At 41.7% G+C, this 15,755-nt stretch overlaps 1 protein-coding gene across 2 annotated transcripts; it reads right to left on the bottom strand.

Annotated features, from left to right (window-relative positions):
* Nucleotides 1-47: 47 nt before the first annotated feature.
* On the bottom strand, nucleotides 48-11,378 carry adamts13 (ADAM metallopeptidase with thrombospondin type 1 motif, 13). 2 transcript variants are annotated; one of them, XM_067520769.1, is made up of 29 exons: nucleotides 11,196-11,377; nucleotides 10,828-10,888; nucleotides 10,601-10,728; nucleotides 10,274-10,357; nucleotides 9,947-10,071; nucleotides 9,710-9,856; nucleotides 9,437-9,571; nucleotides 8,952-9,102; nucleotides 8,734-8,838; nucleotides 8,469-8,620; nucleotides 8,330-8,393; nucleotides 7,944-8,070; nucleotides 7,722-7,870; nucleotides 7,492-7,612; nucleotides 7,049-7,129; nucleotides 6,767-6,948; nucleotides 6,467-6,623; nucleotides 6,191-6,320; nucleotides 5,911-6,090; nucleotides 5,537-5,735; nucleotides 3,588-3,690; nucleotides 3,382-3,511; nucleotides 3,051-3,227; nucleotides 2,712-2,916; nucleotides 1,390-1,723; nucleotides 1,159-1,302; nucleotides 886-1,065; nucleotides 313-488; nucleotides 48-203 (listed from the first exon to the last, which is right to left on the bottom strand). In XM_067520769.1, exons 1-29 carry the CDS (start codon nucleotides 11,271-11,273, stop codon nucleotides 48-50), a joined length of 4,161 nt encoding a protein of 1,386 aa, XP_067376870.1. In that variant the 5' UTR covers nucleotides 11,274-11,377. The 2 variants fall into 2 exon arrangements, 1 of the variants encoding a protein (XP_067376870.1); XR_010915522.1 differs by having other exon boundaries at nucleotides 64-203; nucleotides 313-460; nucleotides 11,196-11,378.
* Between the last annotated feature and the right edge of the window lie 4,377 nt (nucleotides 11,379-15,755).

The raw sequence follows: 15,755 nt of genomic DNA, 5'->3' as shown, positions 1-15,755 counted from the left end.
AAATGTTAAAACAAATAAAACCTGCTCAAGTTAGTTAACATTTAGTATCAAAGATGCATAAAAGAGTATTCAGCACTGAAGCTCCCTTTAGAATGCAAGTAGTCTCCATGAAATTCAATCTCAGCCATATTTCCAGAGGAGTGCCACAGAAAGAGCTGTTGGCCTTTAAACACATTGGTCTTTAAGACATCCGTGTCCCGGATCTGAACAATAAAACAAAAGACAATATCTTGATGATGATTTAGGCGTTAAATTAGCCTTTTTCCTTACTAAGTATGCTGCATATAAACATCTTAAATAGTGTCCACACACCATAATGTATGTAGACTGAGTATCAGTGCCGTTGAATACTAATCCTATGTGAAGCGCCTGGATTCTGATCTTCACCAAGGGAGGGGCATTGATGAGAACTCGACAGGTGTGGTTAGTGTCAGACGTTGTCGGATTCTCAAAGACACCTCTGGGGGAAAATAGCTGGATGTCACAATCTGGGGCAAAACACAAGGTATTTATAATCTTTGGAAATTGCATGTGGTAAACAGAATATCAAATATTTTCAGATTATCAGCCACTTACTCAGTTACAGAGCTCTGCATTATGCTGTAGCCTGCAGCATTTAAAGTTTCACAATGTTTTCAGCTTCACTGCATTTATTACAGGGCATTTGTATTGGACTGCATTAGACTGTGCCACTGTTCACAATACTGCATATTTCTCTTTAGGTTCTGTTATGAACTTCTATGTTCCAAATGCTTACAAAATTGGCTTCAGCAAAGTCATAATTGCCTCAGTTTTAAACAGTAAGTGAAGCACCATCTTTGGGAGCTTAAAAAGGTAAAACTAGCAAGCCCAGGTGTGCACACATGGCTATGAATCCTGTCTCACCCTGATGGTGGCTCTTCTTCATGTTTTTCTGTGAACTGTAGGTGAACACAACCCCATTCCCAGGGGTGAGCAGATTTTGACGCACGAGCAGGACATTAGTTCTGGTAGTCAGTTCACTACCTGCTGCTTGCTCACACTTTCTGATGAATGCCAGTCGGTCAAAAAATGCCACATATTCCTCTGGAGGAACACATGCACAGAGTTACAGATATTTATTTGCTGCAATTGCGATGACTCAAGAAGTATTATGTATAAATGTTTGGTAAAACTTACTCCTTCTGCAGTTTAAGAAGCTAGACTCCAATTTAATGTGAATAACTTCATCAAGGGGTCGACCTATGGATACAGTGCAGCGGCCTGTTACGTTTGTCAAATCCACCATACCTGATTTTTCAAGAAGCAGCTGTCCACATGCACCTGTAAAAGAGCACAAATGTAATGAGAATCCTTCAGCTGCCATCAGCTCCCATTGGCAATTGTTATGAAATGTTTATGTGAACTAACTGGGTTTAGGTGTTGGAGGAGCTGTTGTGCTGCTCTGTGGGACAGTCAATGTCTGTGGATGGTCCACGTGTGGCTGTGATATAGCTTTGTGGCTCAGAGTTGGAGAAAGGTGAGATCCGTTCTCTGCAAGGTTTGTCTTTACTTCAATGTGAGCTGCAGTCGTTGTGCTGGGTGTGGCATCTGATGTTTCTGTGCAGCTGCCTTCGTAGCAGCCCTGGATGGTGATGGGCTTGGGGATGTGCATACAAAGCAGTGGGCTGAGGGGTTCAGACTTAGACGGGCCCATGCAGGACACAGCTCTCGACTGGATCCCATATCCACAGGGTACTGAACACTGACAAAACAACACGGTAGGCATGTTCAATTCAATGCAGGGTCAAAACATCATGCATAAACATGCATCAAATTAGCAAATCACACAGTCCAAAAATATGCATGTTAGGTTAACTGGTTACTCTTAATTGCCTCAGTGTGAATGTGAGTTTGAATGGTTGTGTGTCTGTGACCACCAATCAACCACAACATTAATACAGCCTGATGTTTTTAATACTTACATTTTTTTTTAATATAAACTAATATGTGCTAATGTGTAATTTGGGGTTAACCACCTGTCAGCTCCAACAGTAGCCTGTGATGCTTATGTTTAAGTTATGTTTTGGCCATAATTACTGACTCATAATCACACCCTCCTGTTAGTGGAGTGGTTAACGTGGCTGTCTTTGAATGCCAAGCCCTTGGGTTCCAATACACCTGTTCACATTGGACTGACCCTGCAGACAGTTGTGAGTAATGTTAACTAAAATGAAAAATAATTGGTTAAGCATTTAGCACAACTTGAGTAAAAGATCTGTAGAGGAGAATTCTTTCGGGGCGATATTTGTAAATGATAGAATATTCGTTTAATAATAAGGCACACTAATGTGCAACAAAAATGCTAAGAATGTTACTGTAATCGTTATTTTTAAAGCTAATTTAAATAAGAGTTTCTATGTTAGAAGTGTTAGCACTTTATTTCTGTTCTTATCTTACTATTCATTTTTTTGTCTTCATTATTATGATGATAATTTCCCCTATGAGTCAATTGACAATTTGCCAAATAAATGTCTCAAAACAGTGAACATGCCCAGCACAACCCTAATGTTTTCCCATCTCGTTTTGTCCAACCAACCAGTCCAAAACCTCAAAGTACTAAATGTTCAGTGATATAAAACTGTATACACTTTATGACATAAAAATATAAGAAAATCTTCACCGATGAATAATTGGAATGGTTGACATTTCAATTTAACCTTCAGTTGTCTTTAGTTTCCTGTGAAATGTACCTGGATCCATGGTTTCACCTCCCACCTGAAGGTGCAGACTTGGACCAGGCAGGGCACTGTGGTGGCTGGTTTGACCGCTACATGGCATTTCTGCTCCAACACTACACTCTCTTTGCCGTGGACATACTGGACACAAGACACAGCCCTCTGAGCTATACCCAAATCACAGGACACTGAGCAGGGCGATGATCTCATAACCTTCCACCTGGAGAAGTGACAGGGGTAATGAAATTATTTTTAACTTCACAAACACAGATTTTAGATGTGTGTGTGTGTGTGTGTGTGTGTGTGTGTGTGTGTGTGTGTGTGTGTGTGTGTGTGTGTGTGTGTGTGATTTACCTTGCTGGGCAGCTCTGGGAATTACATGAAACCACCACTGTGGGTTTAGGAAAGTCACTGCACTCTGAATCCTCCACCACCTCCTCTTCCCCTTCTGTTTCTTGAGCACAGTACAGCACCCTGTTGGCCACCCCTCCTCCACATGTTACACTGCAGACTCCTTGCTTAGTGCGCCACCTGGTTGTTAAAAATATCACTCTGCTGTAATATTTTGGATCCATATTTTCAACAAAATAGCTGCCTTTCACCGAAATTATAAGACTACACACTGCAGAAAAATGCGATATGCTGCATTATGCTATACATAAAAATCACATCTTTGGTGTCTCACACAGGCGGGCAGGGAGCCATGCTGCAGGTCTCAGACTGAGGAGAAGGTTTGGTAGAAGCATCACAGAGGAAGTCAGGCACCCCAAGTCTGGTCTGGTGATCCACACAGGAAAACCACACCTGCAGGGTTCCTAGATAAGCATCAGGCTTTTGTTAGTGTTATGGGATGAGGATTTGCTCTTTCTAAGTGAAGGTGAGCATATTTACCATTACCGCAGGTCTTTGAGCATTGGCTGATAACGGGGCTCCATACATACACAGGAACTTGTTTGGAGTGTGGTATCAAACCAGACTTAAGCACAGCTTGGTCCTGATGAAAAAAGACAATGATTAGATCAGTGGTTCCAAAACCGCTCTTGTTGTAGCCTGCTAGTGCCCAATCTAGCTGCTTAGCATAGCTTAGTTAAACTCCCACAGTTAGCTGCTCTGCAAGAGGGCGGCTACTTTGGTTTCAGAATTGGGATCGACTATCTAATAGACACCAGGATGGAGCATAGGCGAATTAGAAGGTGCAGTCCTAGAGAGCAGTGTCCTGCTGGAGCACCTCAAGTGGCAGGCTGGGTGAAAGAGCTGCACTGACCTGATGGCGCCAGTGTACCATCGGTGTGCCAACTGCTCTTTGGACTACAGAAGACATGAACTGCCCAGGTCAATTTGGCCGTTCTCCACGGGGCATAGTGTGGTGAAGAGAAGGCGACTCATCTGGCCCTGCCATGCTATGAAAATGCTTGCCTACCCGTCCCCAGGAGATCGTTCAGAGCTCTGAGCCATTGGTGCCGCACTCAACTGATGCTTCGGGCAGAGGACCTTCACTGAGTCAGGAGCAGCTAGCCAGCCGCCACTGACAAAACAAGCGAGCTTGGGGGCCATTGCCATCACTGTGCAGCACTGCCTGTCCACACCGAGCTCGCTGGATGAGGCCCTGAGAGAAGCACAGCGAGCAGAGGAGTTGCTAGGGGCCGGATCAACACAAGGGTGATCCCCGTCCTGGGGTGCACTAGTCTGGGCAGCCAACTGCGAGACAGACAGAGAATACCCAGAGAGAGGGGCCCACCCGTGATCACACGACGACCACGTACACGACTACTGCTACCGCTGCGGGGAGCCGGGTCATTTTGCCAGGGACTGCTCAGCCCCGAGCCCCCATGCCAAAGCTGAGCCATTACTGGGAAATGGCCATGGGATGAGGCAGTGAGGGGCCCCTTTCCCTGTTCACAGCCACCACCCAAATAGACTGCCCACAGTGGGATGCTACAAGGCCACCATGGGACTTTACTTGGACTGTGTCATTGCGGGGTGGCCTTCTAGTGCACTAGTGAATACAGGATCCACCATCTGCCTGTTGCCACGGAGGGTGCTCACGGGGACCACTGGTCCTCTCCCCAGGGACTGGACCCCACCCCCACTGAACTGCTCATGGTGACCGGAGAAGAAACTGTTACCCGTGTTGGGTGGTGGGGGTTGACAGATGAGCCATGAGTTTGGCTCGTGGACATTAAAGATGATTGCATTGTTGGCACCGTACCATCCTCTGTCCTCGACACTGTTGACTGAACATGAGGACAGCCCTTCATCGTATACCCCTAGTGCCAACATGGAGCCTGGCACCACTAAAAAGACCGGAGTTTGCTCGACGCCAGCCAGGACATTTAAGGGAGATTACTATGGGGCTATTGAACAACTGAGGGTTGTGAGAACACTAAACCCTCATGGGGGGTTGTGAAACGGCCTGCTAGCTAACCAGCTAGCAGACTGGCATAGTGAGCCCCGTGACACTATGGGTAGAAACGTGTAATTAGTTCTGTGTGTTTAAAGTGTTGAATGTGTGTAATTTATGTTATTTTGACAATACTAGGTGTGTTAAAATTTTCTGGTCCTTGTTTTTGTTGTATGTGGTGAATGCGTTTGCCAGCATCGTGGGGGAAAGTGTTGAGTGTAGTAGTGAACCTCCAGACACCCTGGGGTGTGTGGTGTATGGGGCACAAGTGTTCTCTCTTCCTCCTGCCATTTTGGAAGTTCGCTCTACTTGTAGCCTGCTATCGCCCAGGCTAGCCGCTTAGTTTAGCTTTGTTAAACTAGCTTAGCCTTAGCTTTGTCGCATTCCACAGTTAGCTGCTCTGCATTAAGGCCACTACAATATTCATTTGTAATATTACCTCTCCTTTAGATTCCCATCCAATTGGACAGACATCCACCACGCAGGGAACTGAAGTGAGTGGTTTTATTTGATTTGAACAGAGGCTTTGGTCCACTTCAACATCCTGTCCATCTTCTGAACGGACACACAACACATTGCGTTTTGCTTCTCCTGGCCCACACACTGCTGAACATTCCCCTGGCTCTGATACATGCCATCTGTAAACACACATACGTCAGTTCTAATATTATCAGTGATGTAGCTGTGGGAGCAGCATGATACCTTGAATTGATAGTTCAAATTCTGTGGTCACAGGAAGTTATTTGACTCAAGCATTTTACATATTTAATTAATGCCTAATGTTGTACAGTCTATGCAGTGTTGACCTCATACCTGGCAGGACAGTGTTGTAGGTTACATTTTTCAACAGCATCTGGAGCTGTATCAGGTGGACATTCTGAATCCGGAACCTGTACCAAAGCGGCTTCATGTTTCTGAACACATCGTACAGGACGCACTCTCTCTCCTCCACCACAGGAGGCACTGCAAGGTCCAAACATCCCAGTGTCCCACCTGCAAAACAGTAACTTATTCATTGTGTATCCATTTCTGCTGAGCTATACTGTATGTATGTGTCAGTAGAAAGTAAAAAAAATTCAGGCTCAGTATGAACCTGGGGGGACAGGATGAGAGCTGACAGGTTGTGTGAAGTGGTGTGGGTGGAGGAGGCGTTTCACAGTTGTGTTTATTCAAGTGGGTCTTGGTATCTTCATCTACACAGACAGATACATGCTTCTGTATGCCTAGAGCGGAAAACAAGTGTTAGCAACAGCTTCAATTAAATTCTTCATGAACATGACTAAATTAATTTGCATATTCAACAGCACATTCAAGTTGATGTTAATTTTTTCGTGCTTTTCAACAACACAAAAACAGTTACAGCACTTACCAGGTCCACAAGAGACAGAGCAGGGTGTTGTGAGGACAACCCATTTGCCTTTTGGTGTTCTGTTTGTCAAGTCACTGTTTCTGGTGGGGACATAGAACTGGTAACTAATGTTCGGATTTGTTTTTTCACCATACTCTTTTCCATATTTGCGATAGACCTGCGAAATAAAAAACAACTGTAAATGTCATAATTTCTGCACACAGGGTCCCTCCTATAAGTTCTTTGTTTTAATTTATATACGTGTGAAAGCTAGAACCTTACAAATTCTGTTTGTCATTCACTTTGAATGGCTCTCCTGACCTGTATTTTCATTTCCTCTTGCAGCGGGCCAGGCAGCACCAGCTCTTCCATCGCCGGCAAAAGGTCAGGGGTTAGGTGTAGGCGATACTCTAGGTGGTTATCATCCAGTGGGGAGGGGTGGGTCATATTTAGTTCCAGACTTCCGGTCCCAGACACAATGTAGCGATCCCCAACCTTTACAGCTACAGACACAAATACCAAAAACATATCCAAGCTTTAGTCCTGTAACACCTATTGCCGAAATGTAAATCAAACTGTCAAAAAGTACGCAATAGCATGCACCCATATGAGTGAAGAGAGGTGCCTTGTTGACAATATGGACCTGTGTGGCATTCACTGGAAGAGAGAGGAAGGTGGTGTACTCTGAAACAGAAATGACTGAATTATAAAACGTGGAAGACAATAACTGGTTGAGCATCTTGTCTAACAAATCTCAGAAAATTGTGAAAAACTTAAATCAGTCCAGATCTGAAGAGGAAATCTTTAAATTCCTATTTTGTCTGACAATTCTCTAAAGTATAAACCCCAATGATATCCAATTTGTATGAATTTGAGAGAAGCATTATCACATTTACATTACATTTATTGATTCATTTAAGAAGGAGAATTCAAATAATGTTTGATACTTTTTGAAAAAAATTACCTTAACAATTAACTGGGCAGGAAAATTGTTGTCAGTTCATTATATGTTGGTAAATGTGGTAAATGATTAAATTCTATACTACCTTTGACCTGACCACCGGTGTAGGAGTCAAAATTCAAACTGCAGGATAACCCATGTCCACCACAAACTCCACACACATCCCTCAGTTTCCCAGAATGCAGCACACCATCACAGCCAAACAGCTGCTCAGGGACAAATAGTAAACTCAAAAAAGGTGTAAGGCTGAGTGTGAAAAAAGGTGTAAGATTGCATCTGCTCTCTGGCATGTTTGTGTTGCTTAAACATCTCTACCTGGCATTTGCCTCTGAGACAAGCAGCTGTAGTGCCAAATGGAGGAGGACTGTCTGACTCACAGCGAGTCCCGTCCACAAACTGAGGGCCACGGCTCACTAAGAAGTTTTCTCCTTCTGACTGGCACATGTATCTGCACTGTTCATTCCCTGATTATGATAGAAAATGTTAGAAACGTAGTTTTGTTCCTCTTAACATGCTGAAAGCTTTCTTTACGCCCACCTTGTGTAAAGCCTACAGCCGGGATCCACGTGTAAAAAGAAGCTTTGTGTGGTTCCAGGTAAAGGGGGTGAAGATCTGTCTGGGAACACTGCTCTGCCATGAAATCCAACTGAGTTCGCTCACATGGCTACAACAAGTGTGGTAAGAAAAACCTAAACATTTCAAACTTTTTTAGCCCCCAAACTGCTACAGAGGCATTCTGAGAAAAACATCTTCTCTTATCTGAAAATTGATTTCTTTGCCCCTTATTTTCTGAGATGTTCCATCAGTTATTACATTTTAGGAGCCATTCCACTGGTGTCAAGGATAGAAGTGGGATGATTGTGTTCACAGTAACACTGAGTAGATTAGTAGGCCCATGGTAAACATAGCCAATAAGAACTTACCTGCTCTTGACAAAGTTCAGCATCAACATCTGGACCCTCACAATCTCTCCCTCCAAAAGCAGGTCTGAAAATATCACATGATTGTTTTTTTTTTACAAGTTAGCCCTGTGTTTGGCTGATTCTTGCATCACATCTTTACCTTGGATTGTTACATTGTCGTGCGCGGTGAGTGACTCCCCCACCACATGTTCGTGAGCAGAGGGAGAACTCAGACCAGCTGGACCAGGAACCATGCACCACAACAGAAGGGCCAAGCTCTTCTGTAGATACACAACGCCCCTTTAAACACCACTGCAAGAGAAGATTGCCCCTCATGAAAAATTTAATTGTGCCTGATTTTGGGAAGGATAAATAATAACACTTGGGAAATTGATTGCACCAAAATACTGGTCACTGAGCAGTACCTGATTAGGTGCACACTCTGTCCCATCCAGCAGTGGAACCAGGAGACGTTTGCACGAGCTGTCATCATCAGGATTAATGTGACAGGATAGAACACGACAAGCTGGCTGAGAGAACGAAAAACAATTATTAGAAAGATGAGCACAAATACGGGATTAATGTATATTTCTAATGTAAACTGCCACCTGGTGGCATCGTGCTGCTGTTGCAGGTGACATACCAAGTCAGGATTAGGGAAAGAGCAGGCTCTTGCAGTGCTACCAAAAGCTATCCGACACTGGTCATCAACTCCATAGTACAGTCCAGGTTTCCAGTCTTGTAGGGAGCCTTCCATTGCAGGCAAGTCTTCTACACATTCAGCTTTCCCTTCACTGGGAACAAAAACACACGTGCCATCTCATTCCTAAGCAAATCCACACTACAGCAGATTTGTACTTCACATGTGTAAAGTACTCACAGTATATAACACTTAAAGCACTTAATTTTTTTCCCATCCTTTATTGGTCGCATGCTTTTGAAGAAACGGAAATCAAATAGTGCATCAATCTTTCTTACAATGTAAAAAGGGAACCAGGTCCACCAACCTAAGCTGAAAACTAAGAATATTGTATGACTTATACATGAAATGGCCCTTCAACAGTTCCAGGACCACATGATGAATAAGACACATTTTCATGCACAGCTGCTCTGAACAGGTTGGCCCACCTGAAGAATGTGCGCAGCTGCTGCCTGCTGCAGGGGGACCAGGTCAGATCCACACTGTTGTAGCCTCCATCAGAGGCCATCATGAACCCACTCCTGCTGCAGGTGTTTCCCATGCCATCGTGGTTGATCCCAAAGCTGATTAAAAAGTAATATAGGAGAACATGTGGGTAACAACAGCTACGACCTAAAAGGTTTTTATGAGCTTTAATGTAATCAGATATTGGTAGAGTGTAACAGGTGTTAGTTGTTTGAATCTGAATTGTTTCAATCTACCTGTGGCCAATTTCATGAGCAATGGTGATCCCGAGATCAAAGCCTGTGTCCTCAGTGATGACACAGCTCCATTCACTGGAGCATGCCCCACCTAGCTGTGCTACTCCCCTGACCTGCTTGTTCCCATCAGGCAACACCAGGTCATACCTGTTTTGAAGACAACATCATAGTTCAATTAAAATTGTATACATAATATAAAGTATAAGACATCCATCCAGAAAGATGCAGGCAACATACCTTGTAATGTACAACAGGAGATCGGCATGGAGTGGGTCTGTATCATTGGAGGGGTTGATCCTTCTGCCCCAGTCACACACACTTTGGAGCGAAGAGGTGATGTTCGTAGACAGCTGGATCCCTGTCTAAAAGAGGCAACATAGTAACAAGAGAGGAAATATGCTGCTAATAAGACCAAAAATGAAATTAAATGTAAACGCTTACATTATAAATGCATTGTCAGAATGTAAGACTAATGTATTAAATGTAATTCCTTATTGGTTATAATCTGATCATTTATGAACATAACTCTGAATTGAACTTGAGTTGTAACAGGAAGCCACCTACTTCTGGCTCAGACAGGATGATCATGCGAACCAGGTGCACTCGCATGTTTGCACCCAGGGTCATGTCTCTCAACAGCTCTGAGGCCTGGTTGGAAATGAGATTGTGTATGAGTTACTTTAATACATTTTAGGATGCCTCTATGGCATTGCAATGCACTCTCCATAGTGGTTATGGAAACCTTTCAACACACAACATCTAAACAGCTCTCACTATTTATTTATTACCCCTTATTTCAGCCTTGTATTTTAGGGCACATAAATGGCATTCAACAGAACCCTGGTTTCATCGAAAATTATCCCTTTACTCTACGTTTGTGCTCAGACTTACAATATTAAGGTTAGTCTGGACATATCTTTCTGTATCCTGTTTGTGGACCTGCTGCACATCATGTCCTACCACGACCAGCAGCTCCAGGTGTGTGATATCAGGCAATACAGCTGACCGATAAAGCCGGACTAGAAGAAACAAACCATTAATTTGCTTAGGTGTTTTTCATAATTAAAAACTTCAAAAATGTAATTTGTGAGTCTTCATATTGCCATAAGAAAACTTACCAGACGTGTCAGAAGAAGAAGGAGAAGAAACTATCTCTCGTTGACTAAAGGTGTGATGAAGCTTTTGTGTGGGGGGAAAAATAACAGTTACATTTGTAGGTGCTTTAGAAGGAGCCTCTTTAAACCTGTGTAACTAAATTTAGTGCTGTGGCCCAGATAATGAATGACATTACAAAGATATTTTGAGCTCTCTGTTTTTCCTTGTGGTCCACATGTTAATCCAATGAAACACAATAATCACTCTTTGCATGTCATGGGTTTTCACAGGATGATAAACAGTTTAAAGTTGAAGAGTTCAATGTACTTTGCAGAAGTCCTGAGCAGTGGAGTCACTAACCACAGTGTTCCTGTTGCTGCTTTCCACCTACCGGATCCAATGGAGATCTCATCAGAGCACTGAAGTGAGGCCGAAGAAGCAGCAAACACACCAGAGTCATAAAAAACATATTTCCCTTCTCCTCGTGTGTCTACCTTCTCTGCTTTAACACTTGGACAAAATGAGATCTTCCTACTCAGGCAGGACAGAGTGAGGCCAAGAGGGTATGAGCTCTATGTAAACAGTAGGGACAAAGTTGATGAGTAACACACGTCATTTGCTGGGTTTTTCCAAATGTGGGAGCAGGCTAACAGCTCTCACTGGCTGCCTTTCTTTGTTTTTTAATTTTCTATTTATATTTATGACTAATTTGGGCCATGCCTTGCCTTTTATTACTTAGCGCTGAAGACCTTTTTATAATGATGAGAAAGAATCATTGATGGCAGCTGCATGCTTTTTTTGGTAAGCAACAACCACCTTTTGGATTCCGCCATTATTTATATTTAGGCATTTCCCAGCTGCAATCACTGCTTAAATGATCCTAATTACAACAAATAACCTCGTGTCTTTGCTTCTTGAACCCGCTAGGGGGCAGACATGATCCTGTAGATGGATTGTGAGAAAATGAGGGACTAGCAGCACAAAAACACTCCTGTTAACAAAACAACAGACTTTTAACAGTATTTAATCAAAAAGTGGCTACTTATAAGACAGGAGATTCACAGTGGAAGTGATAACTGACGTGTTTTTTTCCTAACGGCTATAATTATTTTCTTTTGCTTCTACCACCACAGATGAATTACTTTTCTTTTTTTAAATACACTTACTAGTGGTTATTTTTAAAAAAGTAAGAATTAAGTGACATTTAACCTAATCCTAGTTATATGGAATGACATAAATATGTTTTATTAGTTTCAATGGCCTCGATGATACAAATACAATAAAGTTTAACAGATTGCAGCCTACTTTAAACACAATGGTTGTTTGGTGTGCAAATTCATTCATTTATTTTATATTGCATAATGAGAATTTCACAAATATCCAGAAAAAGCCAGAATGTTTTCTACATTTCAGATAAACTCTAAAATGTTTCTGAAAAAAAAACTAAGACCTCCCACCCCCGCCTTCTGAGGAGTACAGTTTATCTCCATAAAGCTAGGATTCAAGCCTCATCTGCCATTAATCTGCCAGATATCTGCCTGTTGTCAGACTGATTTAACAGCTGGCTGTCAGAGGCAGGACATCAGCATTACTGCACCACTAAAACCTCAATGCCATCCTGGATTTACCAGGCACAACAGACTGTGATAAGTGTTGTTGCATCTTCATACCCATGTGTATTCAGAAGAGGGCAGGAATTTTATATTTATGATGTGCTAAATTATATATATCCAGCCATATGGGATACTCAACTGGGCACAACAGATGATGCCTCGGGACAACATTGTTTGATTGCAGTTAGTGAAGAAAGAGGAAGTTGTTCTTGTAATGAAGTTAAACACAGAGAACCAGTCGTCTCTGTTATTCTGTTAGCTACAAGCAGTTTTTGTTGTCCAGTTTCTTTCCCTTTCATTGTCACAATCTATAGTTAATATCCACCCAGAATCTTCTAATTGGTATACTACGTGTTCTAACCTTTTGGATAGTCAGTTTTTTAACTAGACTTTGTATTGGAAACCTCTCAGTGTTTCATTTTGAGATGCATTTATGTTGAGTGGGTCTGGCTTGTACATAAAAGGATTCTTGTTCATCTGCTGCTCTTTGTCTATCCCTCCATCTGTCACATTGTGGTAAAAGACGAATGTGTGCAAAAACTGTAAAAAGTTCATCTGCCTCTGTTGTGTCAGCCCACCACCTAAACTCTTTGTCTTTGGACACTGTATGAAGGACAAGCATTGATGCCAGAATTTCACTGTGCTTGTTTGAAAGAAAATTATTAAGCATGCTAATTTCACTAACTGGCCATGAGAACCTTGCTTACTAAGCACAGGCGTAACAAAATGAATAACACAATAACTGAATCTCTTGCCTTGACCAACCTTTTTGTTGTTTTTCAACTTATCAGTTGTCATCACAATCGAGGGGCCTTGGTTAAATCTAGCACACTTTTCATGTCTGACTCATTGAAGTTGCATTTCTGTTCAAAGTTAAGAATATGGCTATATATAAAACTGCCAGAGTGATGGATCAGATGTTGAATCAAAGTTGCTGCCATACATAAAAATATCACCACCAAATTGATGCACAACATCCCTTTTTCAAACACGTTTCGCTCAATTGCTATGTCCTTTGGTTATCTCTCGGTCTCAGTAAATCAAAATTATTCCTTCTCACTTATGGAACTTTTACTGCTTTTCGTGTTTGACTGCTAATTAAGTCAAATATTGTGTTGATTGTACACATTTCCAGCCAGTAAAACAACAAAGAAGTGCTGAAACTCATTGGCACTACCAAATATATCAGCTGTTTTAGGATACGATGTCAACATACCATGCTAATGCAAAGACACTGCAGGTAGATTATACTCCTGTACTGATGGTGATTTAATGATTATGGATTTTGGCTTCTGAAGAATGATCAATATGGGCACGTCAAAATTGTTTTCGAGGTGGGTGCTAATGCCTGTGAATGGCTGATACTGTGCATTAGTCCGCAATTTGATTTCCATATTTCCTAATGTGCGGTAAATAACTATTCTAAATTACTAAAATTAAAATTTGGTTCTATTTTCCCCTGTGATTTCTATCAGCAATTCAGCTGTAAACAAAAGCGCATATAAATTATGCCTGGAGGCAATTATAATTTTAGGAACACTATGCAACTTACTATATATCAGAGTACGGCTTTAATTTGTGCTAGATCCACTATTTGTTGCACACAAATTATAATGAAATGAATATAGGGAGAATTCATAGAATTAAGTGAAATATCTAAGATCAGGTCTTTGACTACAACCTATGTATCTTAAACACAGTAAAAATAATCAAGTCTTTATTCAAAATAAGAAGCAAACGGGTAAATTCTTGTACACCTGTTGTCCTCTTATTCCTGCACTGAACCTTATACCCTCAATTCCTATGAGTCTGTAACTGCAATAACGGACTACAGGGAAGGGCACTGAATACTAAACTGACCAAGTGAGACAGCTTCCACTCAAAACCAACCCTGCCATGAATGGGCAGAAGCTCATTTTGGGCTATAGAAGGATGGTGTAGCAGTTGGTAATGGACACCTCCTGTAACTGAACATCTGTTGGCATACTGCTGATGGGAACTGAATTTTAATAAGCTGCACGTGGAAAGTTTGACTGCAAAGTCAAGTTTAAACTTAAGCACGAGAAACACAAACATGAGTAACTGTTATGATAAATTAAGACTCGTGGGGAATATGACTTGTACTTGCTTTCTTTATGTCTAATGAGCAATCAATGCATGTGAAGACTGCAGAACATTAATCTTTTGTTTCAAACTGATTTCAATTTTTTCCTTCTCCCTTTAGCAAGTATGTAATAGTTCACCAATTCCTAAACTGCACTGTTCACAGATGGTCTTGTGCTCTCTAAATCAGTAATTATACTAGGCTATGTTTGGATAGACCTAACCTAAATTCTTCTGGCATGCTGCCTAATTTGGTAGCCCACTCTCAAGCTTTTTTTCTAGCAAGACTTAAGATATCTAGCATTTTTTTAACGCTGACCATAAAGATAACTACTGTATTACAGCAAATGCTTTGAAATGAATCTCACACATTATTGTCTGTTTATGAGAAAGTAAAGTATGTTTTGTGGCTCCACAAAAGAGACCTACAGACTTGATGATGACATCAAGTTTAGGCTAACCCAGATGACATCATTAGGATTATCTTAACTTGGGTTTAAGACTTCAAACTTTTAACAAAAGGAGTGTGTTACTTCATTGGAAAGACCAGGGTATATATTATACAAAATCTTAACAGAAAACACTGCTGAGTTGCATTATGGGAACTGTAGTGTTTTTCTGGAACACACAGTCATTCGCTCTAGGGGCAGGGCAGAGGGTTTGCCTGGGGTGGCACTGGGAACTCCCAAAATCTTATTGACCACCCCAGATGCCACCCTGGTCCAAAGGCCATGTGCCTGTCTCCAGCCTTTAGCACAAGGAGAACTGACCAAATCTGAAGCTGAAAATAGCTGAATCATTATAAATGGTTCATATGGTTTCATATAGTTTGTCACAACTTAATTTTGTAGTTGCAACTAAGTTACCCGTAACCAAGTATTTATTTGTTTATGACTATTTGGAGTTAAAAATTGTGGATATGTTATGCATTTGACATTTCTGGCAAAGACCAAAAACTTTACAGACACACTATTAGCCTATGAACATACGGTTCATGTGCCCCGGTCTGGCCACCTCTAAAAAAATTAATAAATAAAATCTAGATCCGCCCTTGACTCGCTCAGTCGCAGCGATACCTTTCTGTTGAAATTAAATATTGTATCCTAAAAGTGCAATGTGTTCCTTAAAAGCTTAGTCTTGCCCAAAAATGAGAACCTGTGCAAAAAAGTTGAAGTGGTATGAGTATACGAAGTGTTTGCCGTGGTTTGTGTAAAGGCTCTTAAAGCGTACAAAGA

Source organism: Channa argus, chromosome 11 (assembly GCF_033026475.1).
Source record: "Channa argus isolate prfri chromosome 11, Channa argus male v1.0, whole genome shotgun sequence".
Classification (NCBI taxonomy): Eukaryota; Metazoa; Chordata; class Actinopteri; order Anabantiformes; family Channidae; genus Channa; species Channa argus.
This window is presented reverse-complemented; position numbering and strand designations above follow the sequence as displayed.

What these genes read in the sequence shown, in the direction of transcription:
- adamts13 (XM_067520769.1), bottom strand. Translation starts at nt 11,273, where the DNA reads ATGTTTTTTATGACTCTGGTGTGTTTGCTGCTTCTTCGGCCTCACTTC. An exon ending in CTACAACACTGTCCTGCCAG is followed by an intron (nt 5,736 to 5,910) that starts GTATGAGGTCAA and finishes GTGTGTTTACAG; the next exon opens with ATGGCATGTATCAGAGCCAG. An exon ending in ATGGCTCCCTGCCCGCCTGT is followed by an intron (nt 3,228 to 3,381) that starts GTGAGACACCAA and finishes TTTAACAACCAG; the next exon opens with GTGGCGCACTAAGCAAGGAG.